At 40.8% G+C, this 22243-nt stretch overlaps 1 protein-coding gene across 2 annotated transcripts in view; it reads right to left on the bottom strand.

Annotated features, from left to right (window-relative positions):
• VWA8 (von Willebrand factor A domain containing 8) overlaps window positions 1–22243 on the bottom strand; it is a 289992-nt gene that overhangs the window by 263788 nt on the left and 3961 nt on the right. For both annotated transcript variants that reach the window (XM_077811982.1, XM_077811992.1), the window contains exon 2: window positions 14478–14555. In XM_077811982.1, the coding sequence (XP_077668108.1) occupies window positions 14478–14555 (78 nt within the window). The remainder of the gene's footprint in view (window positions 1–14477; window positions 14556–22243) is intronic.

Below are 22243 nucleotides of genomic sequence, written 5' to 3'. Positions count from 1 at the left end.
TACATTTACTTTATGGCCAATAGTAAAGCTTTTTTTAAGGTGAAATTTAGGGGTTGAGGCAAACTAGTTGAAAGTTAGATTGCATATATATGCCACAAAACGTTCACTATTATTCAGTGTAGCTCTATTGGCTTCAATGGAGGTAAGCTGATTAACACCAGCTGAGGATCTGGCACTATATTTTTATTTTGAGTCTGTAAGATGTTGTATAAGAAGAGTTTGCAATATATTCTGTGTAAGTTATACACTAAAAGACCATCAGGCACACACAGAATAGTACACAGTATTACAAGTTGCTATGCTTGTATATCTAGGCTAGGGGAAAGAAAGTGCATGATAATGCATTGCTTATAAAGTAGGTAGTCAAGCCTGAGCCCGAGAATCCTCAAAAACACCTAAAATACAGTCTTTGCAGCACAGGATGGCTGTCGCTGCTTGTTCTTCCTACCTGGCAGATGTCAAAATCAAAATGGTTACCCAGCCAAAGATACAATCCAGCCCACTAATGCTTGGATTTGCAGCTTGTACCAACTCTGCCCCACAGAAAGGGTGAAAGCCACCACTGAAAGACTCTAGGCAGTCTCTCCTGGCAAGTCTCTCTGTTCCAGCTAGAGTGAATCCCATCATTCTGGAAGATTAATTTTCCTTCATAGCTACCATCTTTATGCAGACAGGCAAAGAAATTTACCCCCACCAAGATAACATCCACTCCCAAAGGAGCAACATAACATACTAGATCACGTAGAAACCCAAACTGCCTTGGCAAAAAGAGAAAAGAAAATGCAATGGTTAGTCAGGATAACAACATACATTTAGCGATAACATACCAATGGAACATTCAATAGAAAAGGATGATGGCTTACCCTGAGCCCTGCCTACAGTGTGTGGATGGGGTCAGAGGGAAAACCTTGCGATATCAGAAGACCTTGAATTGCCCTTTGGCTCCTTCCCCAGAAGAGATTAAATATGGGGGAAGGAGGCTGCTTCTTCTGCCCCAGTCAAGATATCCTTAGGGCCAGAGAAGTCACCAACACACGGACAGGCTATGATTGGGTGCCAAGGAGCCCTTGACAATCATATAGGAAAACCTGCAGCAAATCCAGCCCACTGGGCCGTCACCCCACTGCCTTCTGAGTCTATGAAAAGGATAAAGGAGAGGCAGGGAGCCTGAGCTGAATAGCCAGGCATCGGGAGGCAAGGAAGGGTGGCTGAGCTTAAACAAGCAGTCATGCACAATGGTAAAGTGTAAAACTAAGGAGACCACAAGTAGACCAGTCTTACTTTGCATGTAATGAGTACAGTTTTCAAAGGCTCACAATTTGATCAAGTCCAAACCAATTTTCACTGGAGCACAGAAAATAAATTTTTTTCTTATTCAAGTCTATTTCTCTGCCAAATTTCTAACCCTAGCCACTTCTGTGTTAAAGCTGTAAAGAAGCAAGTTGCAATTTTCTGGAATTTGGTTCTGTTTTTTTTAGGAATATAGGCATTGCCAAAATGGATCAGACCAGAGGTCCATCTAAACCTGGATCCTGTCTCTGACAAAGGCAGTACCAGATGTTTCAGAGGAAGGTTTAAGCAGTTGGCACATGAGGGATTATCTGCCCTCCACAGTAGGTGTCCTCCTGATTACCTTAGTCCTTGAACGTGAGGTTTAATAGCCATCCCACATTTTTGTCATCATTAAATTCTAATTATGTGTATTCTTGATATCAATATAAATGTCCAATCCCCTTCTGAATCTTGCTAAATTCTAGGATTCAATGACTTCCTGTGACAATAAGTTCCATGACAAAATTATGTGCCACACTAAAAAGCATTTCCCTTTATCAGCTTTTTATTTGCCATTTTTAAAATTTAATAGAATGAACTCATGTTCTTGTGTTACAAGACAAGGAGAACAGAAATTTCCAATCTATATTTTCTGTACTTTTCACTATTAGAATACCTTTATGATGTTCCCTCTTATTCATCTCCTTTCTAAGGTAAACAAATTCCAATCTTTTCAATATCTCTTCATATGAGAATTTTTCTAAGCCCTAATAATTCATAGAGTTATAGAATTTAAGGCCAGAAGTAGCCATTAGAGCATCTATGGACCACTAGATTATTCTTATCACCTTCTCTGAACCCCCTCTAATTGTGCAATATTCTTTTTCAGATGGGGTGACAGTACTAGATGAGGCCACACCACTGGTTTTCATAATGGCATTATTATTCTCCAACCTATTCCTTATATATCTGATTGCTCTTGTGACCACACCTACACACTGAGCAGAGCTCTTTATTGAGCTATCATGACACCCAAGTCTCTTTCCTGAGTTGATACAGTTAATTTAAAACTTTGTAAGGTGTAGAAGTAGTTCAGTTTTTTCCTCCAAAGTGTATTACCAACTGTGTGCATTTATCAACTTTGAACTTTATATAACATCGCATTGCCCATTCATTTAGTTTGGTTAGGTCTCTCAAACTCCTCACAATCCTCTCTCGCCTTTACTAATCTACATAACATCGTGTCATCTGCAAATTTCCTCATCTCACTACGCACCAGCCCCTTTTCTAGATCATTAATATATTAAACAGCATGAAATCTAGTATAGAACCCTAACGAACCCTGCTGTTTACCTTGTGCCATGATGAACATAGACCATTTAATCCTATTATTTGCCTTCTCCCTCATAGCAAATTTTTGATCTATGACGGTACTTTGCATCTCACCCAATTATTAGTTTCTTTAGTAGACTCTCACATGGTACTTTTTCCAAAGGCCTTTTGGAAGTCTAAATAGACATCAACCAGTTCTCCTTTATCCACTAATTTAGTGAGACGTTGAAAAAATTCTGAGAATTAGGGAGAAATGATTTTCCTTTGCAAAACCATTCTGGTTAGACGCTGTCATATCATGATCTTCTAGGTATTCTGTCATTCTGTTTTTAATTACCATTTCAACCAATTTGCAGGTACAGATATTTACTGGTCTGCAATTCCATGGATCATCCATAGAGCCAATTATAAATACAGTAACATTTATTACCCTCCAATGCTCTGGAAGAAGAGTAACTAGAGTTCTTCGAGATGCGTGTCCCTGTGGGTGCTCAACTTTAGGTGCATATGTGTCCAGTGCCTTTGATCAGATATTTCTGGTAGCAGTGCCCAATCAGCCCACAAATGCACTCTACACATCTTTGTGCCCTGTACTAAGGCTATATAGGGCTGTGTGGGTAAACTGCCCTCAGTTCTTTCTCTCCCACAAAGTCCACAGAGAAATCCCAAAGCAGAGGGGAAGGAAGGTGGGTAGTGGATCCACAGGGAGATATGCCTCAAAGAATGCACAAGGTGAGTAAGTGTTCCTTTTTCAAGTAGTGTCCCTGGGAGTGCTCCACTTCAGGAGACTCCTAGCAGTAACCCCCTTAAGGAGGCAGGAGATTTGGAACAGATTCCACTACTGAAGAGAGAACCACATTGTCTACTGCAGCATCCAATCTAGCAGCATGAACGAAAGCATAATGGTTGGGAAAAAAATATGTACCAAGGTTCACATTGCGGCTCCAAAGATTTCAGCAACTGGAACGTCCTTGAGTAGGGTACAGATGTAGAATGTGATCTAATAGAATGTGCAGTCATTCATAGGGAAGGTTGAACATCAGTGAAACCATAACAGGTAACACATACAGAAATCCATTTAGAGAGTCTGTGTGTGGAAACAGTGGATCGCATAGACCTATCTGCAAAAGACACAAAATGTCCAGAGGACTTCCTGAAAGGTTTGGTTCTGTTCAAGTAAAAGCCCAGTGCTCTCTTGACATCTAGTGTATGGAACATAACTTCCTTTACTGTCTGACATAGCTTACAAAAGAAAACTGGAAGGTGAATAGTCTGATTAATGTGAAACTCAGAAGAAACTTTTGATAAAATTTTTGCAGGGGTTGTAATGACACCTTCTCCCTGGAGAACGAAGTAAATGGAGGGCCTGCCATTAGAACCTCAATCAGCCCAACCTTTGGAGCAGAACTGATGGCCACCAAAAAGGCCATCTTCATACACAAATGTAACATAGAGCACATAGTCAGTGGCTCAAAATGCTATTTCATGAGATGATTAGGAACAAGGTTGAGATCCCAAAGCAGAGTAGGATCTCAACTCTGCGGAAAAAATTTATAAGACCTTTCAGGAACGTCATTGTAGTCAACTGTGTGAAAATTAAGAAACCTTTTACAGGTGAGTGGAAAGCTGTTACTGATGCTAAGTGAGCCTTGATGGAATTCAGACTGTCTTGATGTCTTCAATTCCAACAGATAATCCAAGATTGTGGAAAGAGATGATGGGACAGGTAAAAGATAATGGCAATTACACCAAAGATGATATCTTCTCCATTTCTGGAGGTAAATGTGTCTTGTAGATTCCTTCCTGCTATTTAAAAGCACCCATTGCACTTCCAATGAACAGGATGCCTCTAGTCCAGACAGGAACCATGCCTGGAGTTGCAGAACATTCATACTGGAATGAAGTGTTCAATCCGCATTTTGAGACAATAGTTGAGAATTGATCAGGAGCCACCATGGAGGACAAGAGGCAAGTCTGATGAGATAAGGACACCAACTTGCCCTGGCCAAGTTGGTGCAATCAGAATGACTCTGGCTTGGTCCTGATTGATTTTGTTGAGAACCTCTAAAAGCAATGGAGTTGGTGGATACACATAAAACGAACAACTTGTCCATAAAATGAGAAAAGCACCTCCTAAACAGAATTTCATGCACTTCATGTTGGCTGCAGGGCCAAAAGATCATCCTCTGGAAACCACAAAGGTTAGGAATATTTTGTCGAGGACTTGAGAGGCCAGATCCCATTCATAATTTAGGGGCAAATGTCTACTGAGACCGTCTGCCATGGTGTTTTGTATACCCGGGAGGTAAGAAGCTCAAATGACTATCTGGTTGGCTCTGCGCCTACTCAAAAGCTTTATTGTTTTGGTGCAGAGCGAGGGGGAAAGTCCTCCTCTATGACGATTGATATGATATATACAAACTATGCTGTCTGTTACAGTCTTACAACAGAGGCGGGCAGCTACAGCCATGATGTTTTTTGAGAAACTCCCTGGGGCAAAAATCAGGCTGCAGGGTAGGACCCGATACTGGTAGTGACCGTGATCAACTATGAAATGAAGAAATCTTTTGCAAGAGGGATGAATTGTTACATGGAAGTAGAGGTTGAAAGTCGCAAACAAGTCCACCAACTCCAAGGAGGGAATAATAACTACTCGGAACACCACCCTGAATTTCAGATGTCTGACATCCTTGTTCAAATGGCTGAGATCTAGTATTGGTCCCCAAAACCATTTTTTCTTGGGTATCAGAAAGTACCTTGAATAGAATACTTTTTCCTTTGTACTGAAGTTGAACTAGAGCAAGCGTGGGCAAACTACGGCCTCGGGGCAGGATCCAGCCCGCCAGCCATTTTAATCCGGCCCTCGAGCTCCCACTGGGTAGCAGGGTCTGAGGCGTGCCCCACTTCGGTGCTCCGGCGCTCCAGCCAGGGAGCAGGGTCCATGTGGCTCCCAGAAGCAGCGGCATATTTCCCCTCCAGCTCCTACGCATAGGGACAGCCAGGGGGCTCCGCTCTGCACATTGCCCCTGCCCCAAGCGCCACCACTGCAGCTCCTACTGGCCGGGAACCACAGCCAATGGGCACTGTGGGGGCGGTGCCTGCATACAGGGCAGTGCGCAGAACTGCCCAGCCGCGACTCCACGTAGGAGCCGGAAGGGGGACATGCTGCTGCTTCTGGGAGCCACTTGAGGTAAGCACCGCCTGGAGCTTGCACTTCTGAACCTCTCCCTGCACCCCTGCCCCAGCCCTGTTCCCCCTCCTGCCCTCCAAACCCCTCGATCCCAGCCCAGAGCACCCTCCTGCACCCCAAATTCCTCATTCCTAGCCCAACCCCAGAGCCCGCACCCTCAGCCGGAGATGGAAAGCATCAGAGAACAAGGTCCATATTCCTTATAAGACTGAATCTGGGCACCTCAAAACTACTTGCAGTACATTACCTATGGGCTTCAATAAGGCCAATGAGGAGGACCATGAGGCATGGAGGAAGGTAGCCATCACTGGTCTTCCCAAGAACTAACAGGCAGAGGTCTTCTATGCTGCCTCTCTTTCCGCTGCAGAGGGGAATAACATCTTCTCGAATAAACTGGAGACCCTTGAACAGAAAGCTGAGTCTGAGTCCGAATGCTCCTCCATATATTGTAAAGGGGGTGACAAACCTTCTCCCTGAATGGTAGAAGTTTAGGAAGCAGTAAGTTTCAATACAAAATGTGCACTTGGAGACCCAGCAGATCTTGGTACTAAGAGGTGTCTGGAAGTCGCAAGGAGGCTCATTCGGTACCATGAGATCTTTAGGGCACCGGAACTCCTGAGATACCAGGAACACGATAGAACTTGACATAGGCTTCGAGGTTGTTCCCGATGTTGCTGTCGGAAGCACTGATGAAAATACTGATGGCACCACAGACTCTAAGGAGGCTGTTTTTCTTGCTATTGTGGGCTCTGATGGTAGTAGTAGTCGTATTTGGTCCCATTCTTTTCCTGCCAAGAGACAGATCTGAGATGAAATCTTAGAGTGCTTTACCATACCTGAAGTAGTCGGTGCCTCAACAGCACTCCTTTCGGAGACTGAAGTCTCCAGGGACTGGATCTTCTTTGAGGAGGAACTCTTAGTCCTGCTCCTTTTATCCCCTTCCTTCGTCTTTGAGTGGAAAGTTCAGAACTGATGGACCAGTTATAGGTAACCTCAGTCACAGAGAGTTTTGAAGACTGGGATCTCAATGCTGCCTTCACGCTGGAAGCTCTCGTGACCATGATCTTAAAGTACACAGGGCACTAACAGAACTAGAGGGTTCCTGTACAGGAGGGTTCTCCGTACCCGGGCCTGAAGCCGGTCTTAAGGTTTGCTTCATCATTAATAGCCTCTACTTAATTTTCCTGTTTTTATGGTGAAGTGTTTTTATGGTATGGTAAATCTTACACTTGCAGGGGATATGCAAGTCTCCCAAGCAACGCCTGACTCAGCAAGAGAGGCACCTTTTAAAACCCAGGGAACCCAGCATCCCAGATACAAGAAAAAAAATTTGACCCCTGAATAGGGGAAAAAACAGTATTTTTATTTTTTAGAAGGAAAAAAGAACACGAGAATAACAATTCTAACAACTATATACAGCTAAGTATCCTATAACTAACTGAAGAACTAACACTATGTACTATATTCTAATGCTAAAAAGAAAAACAGCCACACACTAAATTCTGTCACTGGACGAAGGCGGTTGAGAAGGAACTATGGGTGTTTAACATGCACACACCTATACAGCCTTGACATGAGACATGAAGAGGATGTGAAGAGTGCACACACGGGCCAAACATACACTGCTACTAAAAATCTCTGACCAAAGGCAAAGGGCACATGCACTCCTGAAGTGGAGCAACCACAAGTGGAGCAACTGCTCGAAAAAGAACAGTGGCTGTTTTTAAATGAGAGATTGGATAGTTTTGTAGGCACATTAGCCATTTCATACTTAAGCTCCGTCAGAACTCTTAGATGTAAATCATTGTTATGGATTTCATGTTTTTTTAAATTATCAGTTTGTTCTACCACCTCTACTTCTGACACCTCAATATCTGCTTTCTTATATTTCTAATCCAACCATTTCTTTCTAAAACTGGTCAACATTTTTTTGCAACTTCCTTGTGATTCTGGGGAGCCTATTTAAAGGAGGAAATATAACTTTGCCTCACTCTCCTCCTAAACACTAGTGGCTGAACAATTTTTTCTCAAACAAACAAACCAACCAACACTAAGCAGGAAAAAGCCTTGACAATTTCAGCCTGCAAGCTGAAAGTTTCAGAAATGTATGACTACCTGAGAAACACAGCTTATCTTACCTTAAGTGCAGTTATTGCTGTAAATCCTGCTATTAACACAAACGTATTAATCATTTATGGGCCTAGTAATGTCACTGACTTTTTAAGCAGAATTGCTAATTAGCTTCAACAGGGAATTCTGTTTAAAGATCAATGCTACAAGATGGCTCTGTTTTGCAGTCAACATCAGTAGGAATTACTGTTTTAATTATACTATATTGTGAAGTAAATAGAGGGGACCATATAAGAATACTTTAATTTATTAGTAGAATACTTCTACAGAAAGTTCAACTCATGGTCTCTGTATGCTATTCACCCACAAGATGCTCATCCACTGGACAGACTTAAGGTTGTATTTACGAATATTACATTATAATAATTTAAAATCCAATATGTGGAAAGTCTTTTTCGGGTAATCTGATTTTACAGTATATACTGCGTCCAAGAAAATTACATTAAAAGAATGTTAAGGTTGCAAAGTCAACCACATACAAATTAGGAAATACCAAAATGAGGATTGCCAGTGCATATGCATATAATGCAGTCATTAATTACACGGTGACGTACTATTTTATCCATGTGCAATCAGGATGGATGCTACTCACTGAATAAGTAGCCATTCAATATTTATTTTTGTCCTCACCCTTCAGTGTGTCCCCCCATGCACTATTTACTCACACCATACAACCCTTACATCCTGTATACAGCATTATTCTTGTGTAGGGACTTTTCTATGGTGTTTTCATTTTCAGGCTTTAGTTCTTTACAAACATAAATTAATTTATCTTCAAACCCTGTCTGAGGTAAGGTGATATTATTGTCCTTATTTTACACATGGAGAATTAATGCAGAGAAATTAAGACAAACATTTTCAAAAGTGTCAGCTAATTTTGGGTGCTTAACTTCAAAAGCTTAAGGCCCGATTATTCAGAGTACTTACATTTTATAACACTTCATATGTTCAGTGCACAGCTCCCATTAACCTCAACTGCAACTGAGTGCTCAGCACTTCTGCAAATCAAACCCCCCAGTGTCTTAAGTTGGGCACCCAGAAAATGAAGAACTCAGTGACCTCTGTGAAATTTTAGTTTTATTTGATTTGCCTAGCATCACGCAGGAATTTTTTTTCCGACGGACCATATGCCAAAAGTATTTGAGGGTGGTGTTATCCCTGAAGCATCAGGGATACCAGACAGGGTGGACTAGTGCTCTGAGGTAGTACAGAGAATCCTCTTTCTTATATATCTGGCTGGTATGTCTTGCTCACATGTTTAGCAAATCTTGTAACTTAACCACATGTCCTCATGGATGAGGCTTTTTTTTAAAACAGCTAACAAAATCATCCAAAGCACAAGACTTGGTGGTGATGGGAGACTTCAACTACCCAGACACCTGTTGAGAAAATAACACAGCAGGGCACAGATTATCCAACAAGTCTTGGAATGTACTGGAGACCATTTTTTATTTCAGAATGTGGAGAAAGCTACGAGGGGGAAGGCTGTTCTAGATTTGATTTTGACAAATAAGGAGGAACTGGCTGAGAATTTGAAAGTGGAAGGCAACTTGGGAGAAAGTGATCATGAAATGGTAGAGTTCATGACTCTAAGGAATGGTAGGAAGGAGAACAGCACAATAAAGACAATGGATTTCAAGAAGGCAGACTTTAGCAAACTCAGGGAGTTGGTAGGTAAAATCCCATGGGAAGCAAGTCTAAGGGGAAAAACAATTGAAGACAGCTGGCAGTTTTTCAAAGAGACATTATTAGGGGCACAAGAGTAAACTATCTCACTGCGTAGGAAAGACAGGAAGTATGGTAAGAAACAACCCTGGCTTAACAAGGAGATCTTCAGTGATCTAAAACTCAAAAAAGAGGCCTACAAAACGTGGAAACTTGGTCAAATTACAAAGGATGAATATAAACAAATAACACAAGTATGTAGGGACAAAATCAGAAAGGCCAAGGCACAAAATGAGATCAAGCTAGCTAGGGACATAAAGGGTAACAAAAAAAACATTTTACAAATACATTAAAAGCAAGAGGAAGACCCAGAACAGAATTGGCCCATTACTCAATGAGGGAGGAAGACAACAGAAAATGTGGAAATGGCAGAGGTGCTTAATGACTTCTTTGTTTCGGTTTTCACCAAGAAGGTTGGTGGCGATTGACGTCTAACATAGTGAATGCCAGTGAAAATGAGGTAGGATCACAGGCTAAAATAGGGAAAGAACAAGTCAAAAATTACTTTGACAAATTAGATGTCTTCAAATCACCAGGGCCTGATGCATCCTAGAATACTCAAGGAGATGACTGAGAAGATATCTGAGCCATTAGCAATTATCTTTGAAAAGTCATGGAAGACGGGAGACATTCCAGAACACTGGAAAAGGGCAAATATAGTGCCCATCTATAAAAAGGGAAATAAGGACAACCCGGTGAACTACAGACCAGTCACCTTAACTTCTGTACCCTGAAAGATAATGGAGCAAATAATTAAGCAATCAATTTGCAAACATCTAGAAGATAATGTGATAAGTAACAGTCAGCATGGATTTGTCAAGAACAAATTGTGTCAAACCAACCTGATAGCTTTCTTTGACAGGATAACAAGCCTTGTGGATAGGGGGGGAAATGGTAAATGTGATATATCTTGATTTAGCAAGGCTTTTGATACTGTCTTGCATGACCTTCTCATAAACAAACTAGGGAAATGCAACCTAGATGGAGCTACTATAAAATGGGTGCATAACTGGTTGGAAAGTCATTTCCAGAGAGTAATTATCAGTGGTTCACGGTCATGCTGGAAGGGCATAACGAATGGGGTCCCGCAGGGATCGGTTCTGGGTCCGGTTCTGTTCAATAACTTCATCAGTGATTTAGAAAATGGCATAGAGAGTACACTTACAAAGTTTGTGGCAATACCAAGCTGGGAGGGGTTGCAAGTGATTTGGAGGATAGGATTAAAATTCAAAATGATCTGGACAAACTGGAGAAATGGTCTGAAGTAAATAGGATGAAATTCAATAAGGACAAATGCAAAGTACTCCACTTAGGAAGGAACAATCAGTTGCACACATGCAAAATGGGAAATGACTGCCTAGGAAGGATTACTGCGGAAAGGGATCTGGGGGGTCATAGTGGATCACAAGGTAAATACGAGTCAACAATGTAACACTGTTGCAAAAAAAGCAAATATTGTTCTGGGATGTATTAGCAGGAGTACTGTAAGCAAGACACGAGAAGTAATTCTTCTGCTCTACTCTGCATTGATTGGGCCTCAACTGGAGTATTGTGTCCAGTTCTGGGCGCCACATTTCAGAAAAGATGTGGACAAATTGGAGAAAGTCCAGAGAAGAGCAACAAAAATTATTAAAGGTCTAGAAAACATGACCTATGAGGGAAGATGGAAAAAATTGGGTTTGTTTAGTATGGAGAGGAGAAGACTGAGAGGGGACATGATAACAGTTTTCAGGTACATTAAAGGTTGTTACAAGGAAGAGGGAGAAAAATTGTTCTTCTTAACCTCTGAGGACAGGACAAGAAGCAATGGGCTTAAATTGCACCAAGGGCGGTTTAGGTTGGACATTAGAAAAAACTTCCTGTCAGAGTGGTTAAGCACTAGAATAAATTGCCCAGGGGGGTTGTGGAATCTCCATCATTGGGGATTTTTAAGAGCAGGTTGGACAAACACCTGTCAGGGATGGTCTAGAGATAATACTTAGTCCTGCCTTGAGTGCAGGCGACTGGACTAGATGACCTTTCGAGGTCCCTTCCAGTTCTATGATTCTATGACAAAAAACTAAGAGACACTATCCAATAATTCAGGCCTCAGATTTAGATCACAGAAAATAAATACATACCCATATAGATTTACCAACCTAACAGAATTAAAATGTTGTAATTTGTTGTTATTGAAATTAAAGTATTTGTATTAGTGTAAGAGAAATGGAAACTGACTAAACAGAAGTGAAATGGACTAGTGCATATTCACTGTTAAAACTGGGTGAAATGCAAAAGTAAATGTACAGCACAAATGGTGTCAAGTATCAGGGGTATGCCTGCATCTGTGATTTTCACTCCATGCATCTGAAAAAGTGGGTTTTTTACCCATGAAAGCTTATGCTCAAATAAATCTGTCAGTCTTTAAGGTGCCACCAGACTCCTTTCAGAGTAACAGCTGTGTTAGTCTGTATTCGCAAAAAGAAAAGGAGTACTTGTGGCACCTTAGAAACTAACCCATTTATTTGAGCATAAGCTTTCGTGAGCTACAGCTCACTTCATCGGACGCATACTGTGGAAAGTGTAGAAGATCTTTTTATATACACACAAAGCATGAAAAAATACCTCCTCCCACCCCACTCTCCTGCTGGTAATAGCTTATCTAAAGTGATCACTCTCCTTACAATGTGTATGATAATCAAGGTGGGCCATTTCCAGCACAAATCCAGGGTTTAACAAGAACGTCTGGGGGGGATAGGAAAAAACAAGGGGAAATAGGTTACCTTGCATAATGACTTAGCCACTCCCAGTCTCTATTCAAGCCTAAGTTAATTGTATCCAATCTGTAAATGAATTCCAATTCAACAGTTTCTCGCGGGAGTCTGGATTTGAAGTTTTTTTGTTGTAATATAGCAACTTTCATGTCTGTAATCACGTGACCAGACAGATTGAAGTGTTCTCCGACTGGTTTATGAATGTTATAATTCTTGACATCTGATTTGTGTCCATTTATTCTTTTACGTAGAGACTGTCCAGTTTGACCAATGTACATGGCAAAGGGGCATTGCTGGCACATGATGGCATATATCACATTGGTGGATGTGCAGGTGAACGAGCCTCTGATAGTGTGGCTGATGTTATTAGGCCTTGTGATGGTGTCCCCTGAATAGATATGTGGGCACAGTTGGCAACGGGCTTTGTTGCAAGGATAGGTTCCTGGGTTAGTGGTTCTGTTGTGTGGTATGTGGTTGTTGGTGACTATTTGCTTCAGGTTGGGGGGCTGTCTGTAGGCAAGGACTGGCCTGTCTCCCAAGATTTGTGAGAGTGTTGGGTCATCCTTCAGGATAGGTTGTAGATCCTTAATAATGCATTGGAGGGGTTTTAGTTGGGGGCTGAAGGTGACGGCTAGTGGCGTTCTGTTATTTTCTTTCTTAGGCCTGTCCTGTAGTAGGTGACTTCTGGGAACTCTTCTGGCTCTATCAATCTGTTTCTTCACTTCTGCAGGTGGGTATTGTAGTTGTAAGAAAGCTTGACAGAGATCTTGTAGGTGTTTGTATCTGTCTGAGGGGTTGGAGCAAATGCGGTTGTATCGCAGAGCTTAGGCTTGAATAGAGACTGGGAGTGGCTAAGTCATTATGCAAAGTAATCTATTTCCCCTTGTTTTTTCCTATCCCCCCCAGACGTTCTTGTTAAACCCTGGATTTGTGCTGGAAATGGCCCACCTTGATTATCATACACATTGTAAGGAGAATGGTCACTTTAGATAAGCTATTACCAGCAGGAGAGTGGGTTTGTGTGTGTGTTTGGGGGGGAGGGGGTGAGAAAACCTGGATTTGTGCTGGAAATGGCCCAACTTGATTATCATACACATTGTAAGGAGAGTGATCACTTTAGATAAGCTATTACCAGCAGGAGAGTGGGGTGGGAGGAGGTATTTTTTCATGCTTTGTGTGTATACAAAAAGATCTTCTGCACTTTCTATAGTATGCATCCAATGAACTGAGCTGTAGCTCACGAAAGCTTATGCTCAAATAAATTGGTTAGTCTCTAAGGTGCCACAAGTACTCCTTTTCTTTTCACCAGACTCCTTGTTGTTTTTTTAGCACAGATGTTTAGGAATTTTAAATGATGTAAAGCAGTATTTCTCAGCTGGTGTGTCACAGCCCCCAGAGGAGTCACAAGGCATTGAGAGAATTATTACAAGCTAAAGCAAAGAAATCTCACTTCCCCACTCCCTGCACACCCTTACTCTTCAAGATCAGATACGCTCTATCAACCTCTCCATACACATACACAGTTAAATTATATAGGTTTATTGTTACCAATACATTTTGTACTCTGACTTTTATAGTAAATGAGTACAAGTGTTGTGAAAATGTTTTACTTCAAATAAGGGGTTGCCAACCTGAGAAGACTGAGAAACACTAATCTAAGGTATTAACAGTAATTAACATAAGTAATTTATACTAAAAGTACTGTAACATCAAGAGTATCTGAAGGAATGAAGTAAGACCATATTATCTAAAAATCCAAACAACTTTAATGCAACCACAGTCCTACCACAACAGTGCCTGCCTCGCCTAGCGCCAGCAACAGGCCCACCACAAAAAGCATTTCCATTCTCATTCCCACAGCTTCTCTCTCAAGGGGGATGGCAGGGTAGGGTGAATGCCCATTACAGTTTTAATCAGCTTCCCTCTAAAAAATATATTCTTCTCAGTTTCTTCTTTAAAATACTGAGGGATAAGTTGAGACATATTGTTTGCATGAGAGTAAGGGTTTGTAGGACTGGGCTCCAATATTCTAGACACATTATACATTCACTAGCCAAAGGAAAGAGGTTTCTTACTGTAGTTCAGTGGCACAAGTTCAGGGCTCTTTGGCACTTTGAGTTTAAATGACACATCTCCAATAGTAACAGTATCACCTAAAAAAAAGAAGAAATATTAAAATATATTGTACGCTTTTTTAAAAACATACATGTGCTTTCAATAATGCTGATACTGTAGCCCTAAAAGTGAAGAAGGGTATGACTGCACATTCAGGGAACAGCCTCTGCTGAGTTTCAGAACTATTACTGTACTAGCATCTAACACTTTCCAATGGTTCAAGCACCAGGATATTTTTGGTTTAAATAATAACTGAACACTTCCATAGGCAGTACTTTTGCTGTTGTTATAGCCAGAGCCCTCTGTATTCCACAGCTATGGAATTCACTCTTCGCCGCAGAGCTGTGCTCCAGAATCTGAGCTTTCATCTTTTAAAAATTAATCTTCTAGCCCTCAAGAGTGCAGAACCTTGAAAATGTGAAATGAGCATAACTTAATGGAGTGGTGATTTTCCAGAGTATGCAGACAGCCTGAAACAATACCTCTGAGCTGTGCAAACTGACCCACTCATCTCAATCAGTGCCCCATCAACTCAATGGTTGTTGAACCTGCAGAATCTGGTATCTTCCTAAGATGTCACAAAACACTAAGTCCTTTCAGCTCTTGTGAAGTTTTAGAATTGGTAGCTTAGTTTACGGTTATATTTTTCTGAGAGATTGGGGTGGCAAATATAAGTCAGAGCTAGCACCCAGAACCCTCTCATGAACCCCCAGGTCAGCCCATGTGCTTCAAAAGGATCCTGGCCACAGCTCCCTGTTTGCAGCAGCTCACAAGAGGCCACAGGGGACAATAAATGTGTTCGCTCATCATTTTAACATGTATGCAAAATGTCTGATGTTGATTGTATATATTCAAAGTTTCCAAGTATCCCTTATCTATGGTTATTTTAGAGGGTCTTTCACCTCCTTTTTTAAGTAGTTGATTTTTCCCACCAACCTTTCTCTAGTTCAAACAGTTCTTCTAGGAGGGTTTTTTTTTAAAAAACATTTTTAAAAGTTCACTAGATACAGACACATCCCTCTTCAGTTTAAGCACCATTAGAGACCAGAGTATGCAGCGGAATTAGGGAACATAAAAATATCACAGCATGGAGGAATAAGAGCAGACTCCACAGAGCCACTTCTCCCATTCTTGCATAGTTGGGTGGGAAGGGAAGTGGGTGAAGCCTTCACTACACCTCTTATACCCCCACAAATTCACCAGCCAACACAGCTGAGCTGGCATAGAGGGGAAAGTATTTGGGCCAGGCACAGAGCTGGCGCAGATTACTTCCTCCTTGGAGCAAGAGAGGAATTAGGGATCGTTTTGTGACACCCTAAGGTTCTCCTTGGGCAACACCTAGTTGTACTGCCATTTACCCAGGGTCTGTGGAAAACCCATAAGCTAGTCCTTACTGATGGACTTTCTCTCAGGTCTTACAAGTTTTCCCTGATAAATTCTAAAACCCTAATTATTCCCTTGACTCTCTCAACTAGCATTAGCTCATTCTCCAGCTTTGCTACCTTTATCTTTTCCCAGCATCCCTTAATTGGCTGTATTCTTGCGTTAAGTTGCACTTTTCAATTTTACATTTCCAGTACAGATTTGTATTTTATTTTCAACTTCCAGTCCTTGGCCAATCCCTCAAGAAAAAAAACAACAAAAAAAAATTAGCTCCTTTTCCTTACACTCTTCATTTTTGAATCAACAGTAATGTAATGTGTCTGAATTATGATATTTTGTAGCCTCCTTTCATGCTACTCTATTTTAATACCATATTCCTCTTGCTGTTTCCTGAATCCTGGTTCCTAAGAAATGCTTGAACAAATCTAACATTCATTATTTAATACCCTTTAACAGTCTACAAGAAGCACTGTATCGACAAACAACGTATGCAGTGTTTCCTACAGTAACTCCACTTACATCAATATAATAGGTCAGTCTTTCCCTGTGGCTAGTTGATGGTCACTGTTCCTTTAAGCTCAGGATCCCTTTAAAACTTACTCTTTCCATTTGTTATAAAGAATGTAGTAAGCCAGCACTTCAGGGCTGAAAACTACAACCAAAGCATCCCCTCCCACTCTCCTTATGTGTCTGCAGCTCTAACTTCTCTTGCTCACTAGGGTGATAATGAAGCAAGCTGGATCCAAGTAGGTGGAAGACACCTGAAATTTCGGCAACTGTCCCAAGGGGTCCACTGTTTGCCTGAAGCCCCACAACCTCCTTCTTCAGGTCATCTTCTTGAAAGCTAAAATTCCTCTTAAAACATCTGTCTGATTGTCTGCCTCAGGAATTTAGTGTCAGTTTGTTTTCTTGCCTTCCCCCACCCAACGAGCGACAAAACAAGTGTATATGACTAATCAGCTTCTAGCTTAAATCATTTACATTCAAGCTGTAAACATACTGTCTCTCTCCCATATACACATGATTCTTTCAAATACAGCAGGAATGAGACAGGGGCTGAAAGAACAAGGTGTGTGATACCAGACAAGGAGTGGGCCAGTAAAAAATAAAAAAGAAGAAGAAAATAAAAACCAAAACAATTTCCCTTCTATTTTTGATGTTTCTTGTATACAAAAATAAGACACTATAAGCTTTAGGATCATAATAGAAACTACTTTTATTTGACCAACTTCTCACCAACATAAGTTGGTCCAATAAAAGATATTACTTCGCCCACCTTGTTTCTCTAATATCCTGGGACTGACACAGCTACAACTACACTGCATACAATAGAAACTACAGCAGTTTTTTAGACTATTTTATTCGCCAAGCAAAGCAAGGCCTTACACTCAACTTGATGGCATTTCTCTGTTTGTCTGTCTTCCTGTAACATGATATATTCTGAAAACCACATCCTGTCAATTCCAAAGTTTCATGCACTGTTCTAGGTATCAAAGAGCAGAGCCTATTGATTTTGATTAAAATCAGAAAACCAGAAAAGCCTGAAATTCCATTAAAATCAGGCCCATACAGTGCCCATTTGGTGAAAATGGGAAAACAGGAAGGTGGAAATAGGGCACATACAGAGCTCCTGACATCTGGTTACCAAACACATCAGATTTAACCAGCTCTATAAAAAGACCAGTTGATGACATCCATTAACACTGTCCAGTTTACATCCTCCTCCCCATCTCAGCTCTGCTCATGATGGCAATGGAATTTAAAATGATGATGCCCTGAATGACTTATCTCCCAGACAGAAAGAAAATAAATAATTTTACAAATTACAAATTGTGGTGAAATGGAGGAATGCAAGGAGCTCCAGGTGTGTGCAGTGAACTCAGCGTACAGAAACACCACAGTGTGCAACTCTAGTCTAGGTTCTTATTCATGCTTATCTCTATGGTTCATATATAAAGGGACCTCACCTGTCCTTCTAACATCAGCATAGTCAAGTATATTATTTGGGTTCCCTCTATTGACACACTGTTTTTTTAAAAATTACAAACACATATTATGAGCATTCCAAACTTTCCCTTTTCTTGTACTACCTCCATCAAAATGGAGTTAAAATACTACAATGACACAGTTGTGTCACTGTAGTGCTTCAGTGTAGACACTACCTAGGCCAATGGGAAGGATTCTCCCATCGCTATCGGTGATCAGCCTCCCCGAGAGGTGGTAGCTAGGTTGATGAGAATTGTGCTGTTGACCTAGCACTATCTACACCAGGGGTTAGGTCATTATAGCTACGTCTCTCACCTACATTTTTCACACGCCTGAGAGACATACCTATACCAATGTAAATTCCTAGCGTAGACCAGGCCCTAGAATGAGCACTGATGAAGTCCTGAAAACCACAGCTGAACAGATAGCTTTGGGGGGAAAAGTGCCAGTTTAAAAGTGAACCTTAACACAGTAGCTCAACAGCACTTTCCTGAAGCTGTGCAATTTTTAACTTTCACTCAAATACAGCAGAAATGTTGGAAAGTGAGCTTCTAAATAAAGATATTTGCTTATCTTGAGTTAATTTAGCTAATAAAAATGTGACAACCCAGGGAAACTAACACCCTCTATTTGTCTAGAACTGCAATTTAGACTGGATAACACATTTAATATACCCCTATTCCTACAAGAAGTGAAAAAAATCCATGTCTACACTATGGTTGCCACAGCAGCTATAGCATAGCCCCATAGTGTAGACACAGACTACAGTTTCAGAAGGGGGTTTTCCATTGCTGTAGGAACTGCACCTCCCTAAGTGATAGTAAATAGCATTCTTCTGTGGACCTAACTGTGTCTACATGGCAGGTAGTGGTCAAGAATTAGGTCTATCATTCAGACTATCAAGCCCATGCCTAATCCCACATAATAATTTCATGCAGACAGCTGTCCACACACATGGATCACAATCGCAGGATTGGAGACCTAGGTTTACATCTCATTTAAAAACTCATATATTACTTTGATATTTTTTCCACCCCATCAAATTATTTTTCCTACAAGTGGTGAATAAAGAGCTATTCAGATAGAATCATAGAATATCAGGGTTGGAAGGGACCTCAGGAGGTCATCTAGTCCAACCCCCTGCTCAAAGCAGGACCAATCCCCAATTTTTGCCCCAGATCCCTTAATGGCCCCCTCAAGGATTGAACTCACAACCCTGGGTTTAGCAGGCCAACGCTCAAACCACTGAGCTATCCCTCCCCCCCTGAGCTATCCCTATTGTTAGATCTATTTTTAAAAACTGTGAGATACAAAGGCCTGATCTACACTTAAAATTTAGATTCACATAGCTACTTTGCTCAGGGGTGTGGAAAATCCACAACCCTGACCAACAGCTATCCCAACCTAACCCTGGTGTACATGCAGCTATGCCAACAGGATAATGCTTCCGTTGACCTTACTATCATCATTCAGGGAGGTGGAGTTCCTAAACTGACAGAAAAAACCCTTACACTGGAATAGGCTACGTCTACACTGTGGGGTTATGCTGGCATAGCTACAGCAACATAACTATGCCAGTATGGTCTCCATAGTGTAGACATACACCACTACTGTGTATGAGTCATATATAAAGACAGATAAATAGATTATATCTTTACCTCAATTTAAAAAAAAAGTAGCAGAAAATAGTTTTTCCTACATTTTTCTTTTAGCTACTTTTTATGGTGAAATAACACATCATGAAAAGCAAAAGAAATACAATAAATTTAAAATGGCCATTTTAAAACAAAGAATCTCCTCTATAATTTTAGACTCCTATCTGAAAGGACGTAGGCATGTATTTAACTTTACTCACTGTGAGCAGTCCCACTGAGGTCAGTAACATTATGCATATAAATAATTCCAAGCACATATGTCAGTCCTTGCAGGATTAGGACCCTAATGAGACACGGGGAGGTTTGAAATGCATTCTTACTGGGTGATTGAGGGTTCTCTCTTTTGCCCTCTTTAGGTCTGAAATTATATGATTACCATACTGAAAAAGTGATCTCAAAATATCTATAATTCAGTTTTATATAAAATATTCATCTTCTCCCTGCAACTAATAGCACAAACACATTTAAACTGTGGTGTTATGCACTGCTAACACCAATTTCTGTGTGATTATACCACATCTGTTTGAGAAAAGTTCAACAGCTAAATTACATCTGTATATATATTTTTAAATCTTCATTTTATGATAAAGTGAAGGAAAGGAAAATAAATGCTTCCAACTGATATCATTTATAAAACACCTTTACAAAAGGACATATAGCAAAGAGAATAGCAACTCATCCTCAGAGATCCAATTTAAGCTTGAAAAGGGTAATGGTATTGTTATTAAGAATTTGGTTTTTCCTTTTCCGCAGCCTTTTTGAATAAATTATTACAAAGTACAGTAAGCATGTACTTGGAGTTGAATGCAAGATTTTACACTTATTTAAATAGTTCTGTGCCTGCATTTTGGCTTGTGCCTTGTAGTCTTTAGTCATAAATTTATTTGTGCTCGCAGACCTATTCTATACACACCTGAAGGATAACTGTGGTCTTTGGAATACTAGGGGTGTTTTGTTTCGTTTTTTTATTTAAGTGTTCCAGGAAAACAGTATCACAAGCAAAAATTTGTTCCACTGCTTCCTTTTTTTGGGTTAACTGACGAAGTTAGCTCTATATCCACTGCATTAAACAGTCTGCAGACATTGCAGAGTTGGGGGTTACTTGTTAGCAAATAAAGGTACCTACGTTGAAATTCTACTAACATTCCAAAAAAGTCTTTTGCCTTAGTTAGCAAAATTTCTTCAAGCGAGAACCGATACTCTTCTGGACAAAATATGGGGTGCCACATTTCCCTCTAAGGAAACACAGTGCTGACTTTCAGCATCTAATGTTTTCATAATACATAATGTCATTTCTAATCAACATTAGCTGTGTTAGAACCAGAGAAGTTCTGATGTTTTTTGGCTGAGACTTGATTTTCTTCTGTGCTAACAGCCCTACTATGAACTAATGATTTTCTTCACTAGTTCACTACAACAGGGATCGGCAACCTTTGGCACGCGGCCCGTCAGTGAAATCCGCTGGCGGGCCGGGACGGTTTGTTTACCTGCATCGTCCACTGGTTCAGCTGATCGCAGCTTCTACTGGTCGCAATTCGCCGTTCCAGGCCAATGGGGGCTGCGGGAAGTGGCAGCCAGCACATCCCTCGGGCCATGTCGCTTCCCGCAGCCCCCACTGGCCTGGAACAGTGAAACACGGCCAGTGGGAGCTGCAATAGCTGACCTGCGGACGCTGTAGGTAAACAAACCATCCCGACCTGCCAGGGGATTTCCCTGATGGGCCACGTGCCAAAGGCTGCTGATCCCTGGTCTACAATGTCAATAAAGACATTGGTTGTGTTCTCTGAGGCCCGCAGTTGAGACGGCATTCTCTGAATCTTAGTGACATGGAGGGGGTATATGCCAGCTGCTTTATTTTTCCAGTAAAAACATGAATTTAACGGCCAAAAATTCTCTGGCTCAAAGAGAATGATATCCTGGGCTGAACAGTTGAGAATTGTCCTGTTCACCAATTAGGCAGTTGGCACTTCCCACTAGTGTGCTTTATCAGTGCTAAGCTGTCCAGGCTTGTCAGTACTGTAATATGAAAATTAACTTAGTGTTTCAATACTAAAATAAGGTTTGCAAAATACAGTTTGTTCAAAGTGGAATATCCAAGCTGTCAACCTATTCTTAAATTAGCTTAAACATCAAGCATAATTGATAATTAGAATATTTTCAGTGACACAATAAAAGAAAATAAACTATGTCTGAAAATCAAAGAGACTTATTAAAAAGAACTTCCTTTTATTGAAAACTAGATGAAACACCCTTCAAAATTCATCCTGGCAATTCCTATGTGACCATTAATAAGAGTCCTTGTCGAGTGCTTGAATCGGCTAAACAAGTTCAACTTCAGGACAACAAGGTTTCTGTATTAACCCAAAAAATATTTGCAAAACAAACCAACAAACAACTGGCTATAATTAAATAAATATTTACTAAATATCAGAAGTTAAAACAATTGCCAGATTTTGAATTTCACAGCCTATATACTGAATTTTACTCAAAGAGAATGACCAAGAAATCATGTTTATTAAGTGTTAATAGCCTGTTGAGCTGTGCATGGCTATGTCTACACTGCACACCATACAGCAGCACAGCTGTGTCCTTTAAGGTATGCAATGTAGCTGCTCTTTGTCGGCAGGAGAGGTCTCTTGCTGACTAAATAAAACCACTCCCTGCAATTCCCCTACTCCCATCTTCATGCCAGAGGCTCTGTG

Source organism: Eretmochelys imbricata, chromosome 1 (assembly GCF_965152235.1).
Source record: "Eretmochelys imbricata isolate rEreImb1 chromosome 1, rEreImb1.hap1, whole genome shotgun sequence".
Classification (NCBI taxonomy): domain Eukaryota; kingdom Metazoa; phylum Chordata; order Testudines; family Cheloniidae; genus Eretmochelys; species Eretmochelys imbricata.
Note: the sequence above shows the minus strand (reverse complement) of the source record. Positions and strands in the feature narration are given on the sequence as shown.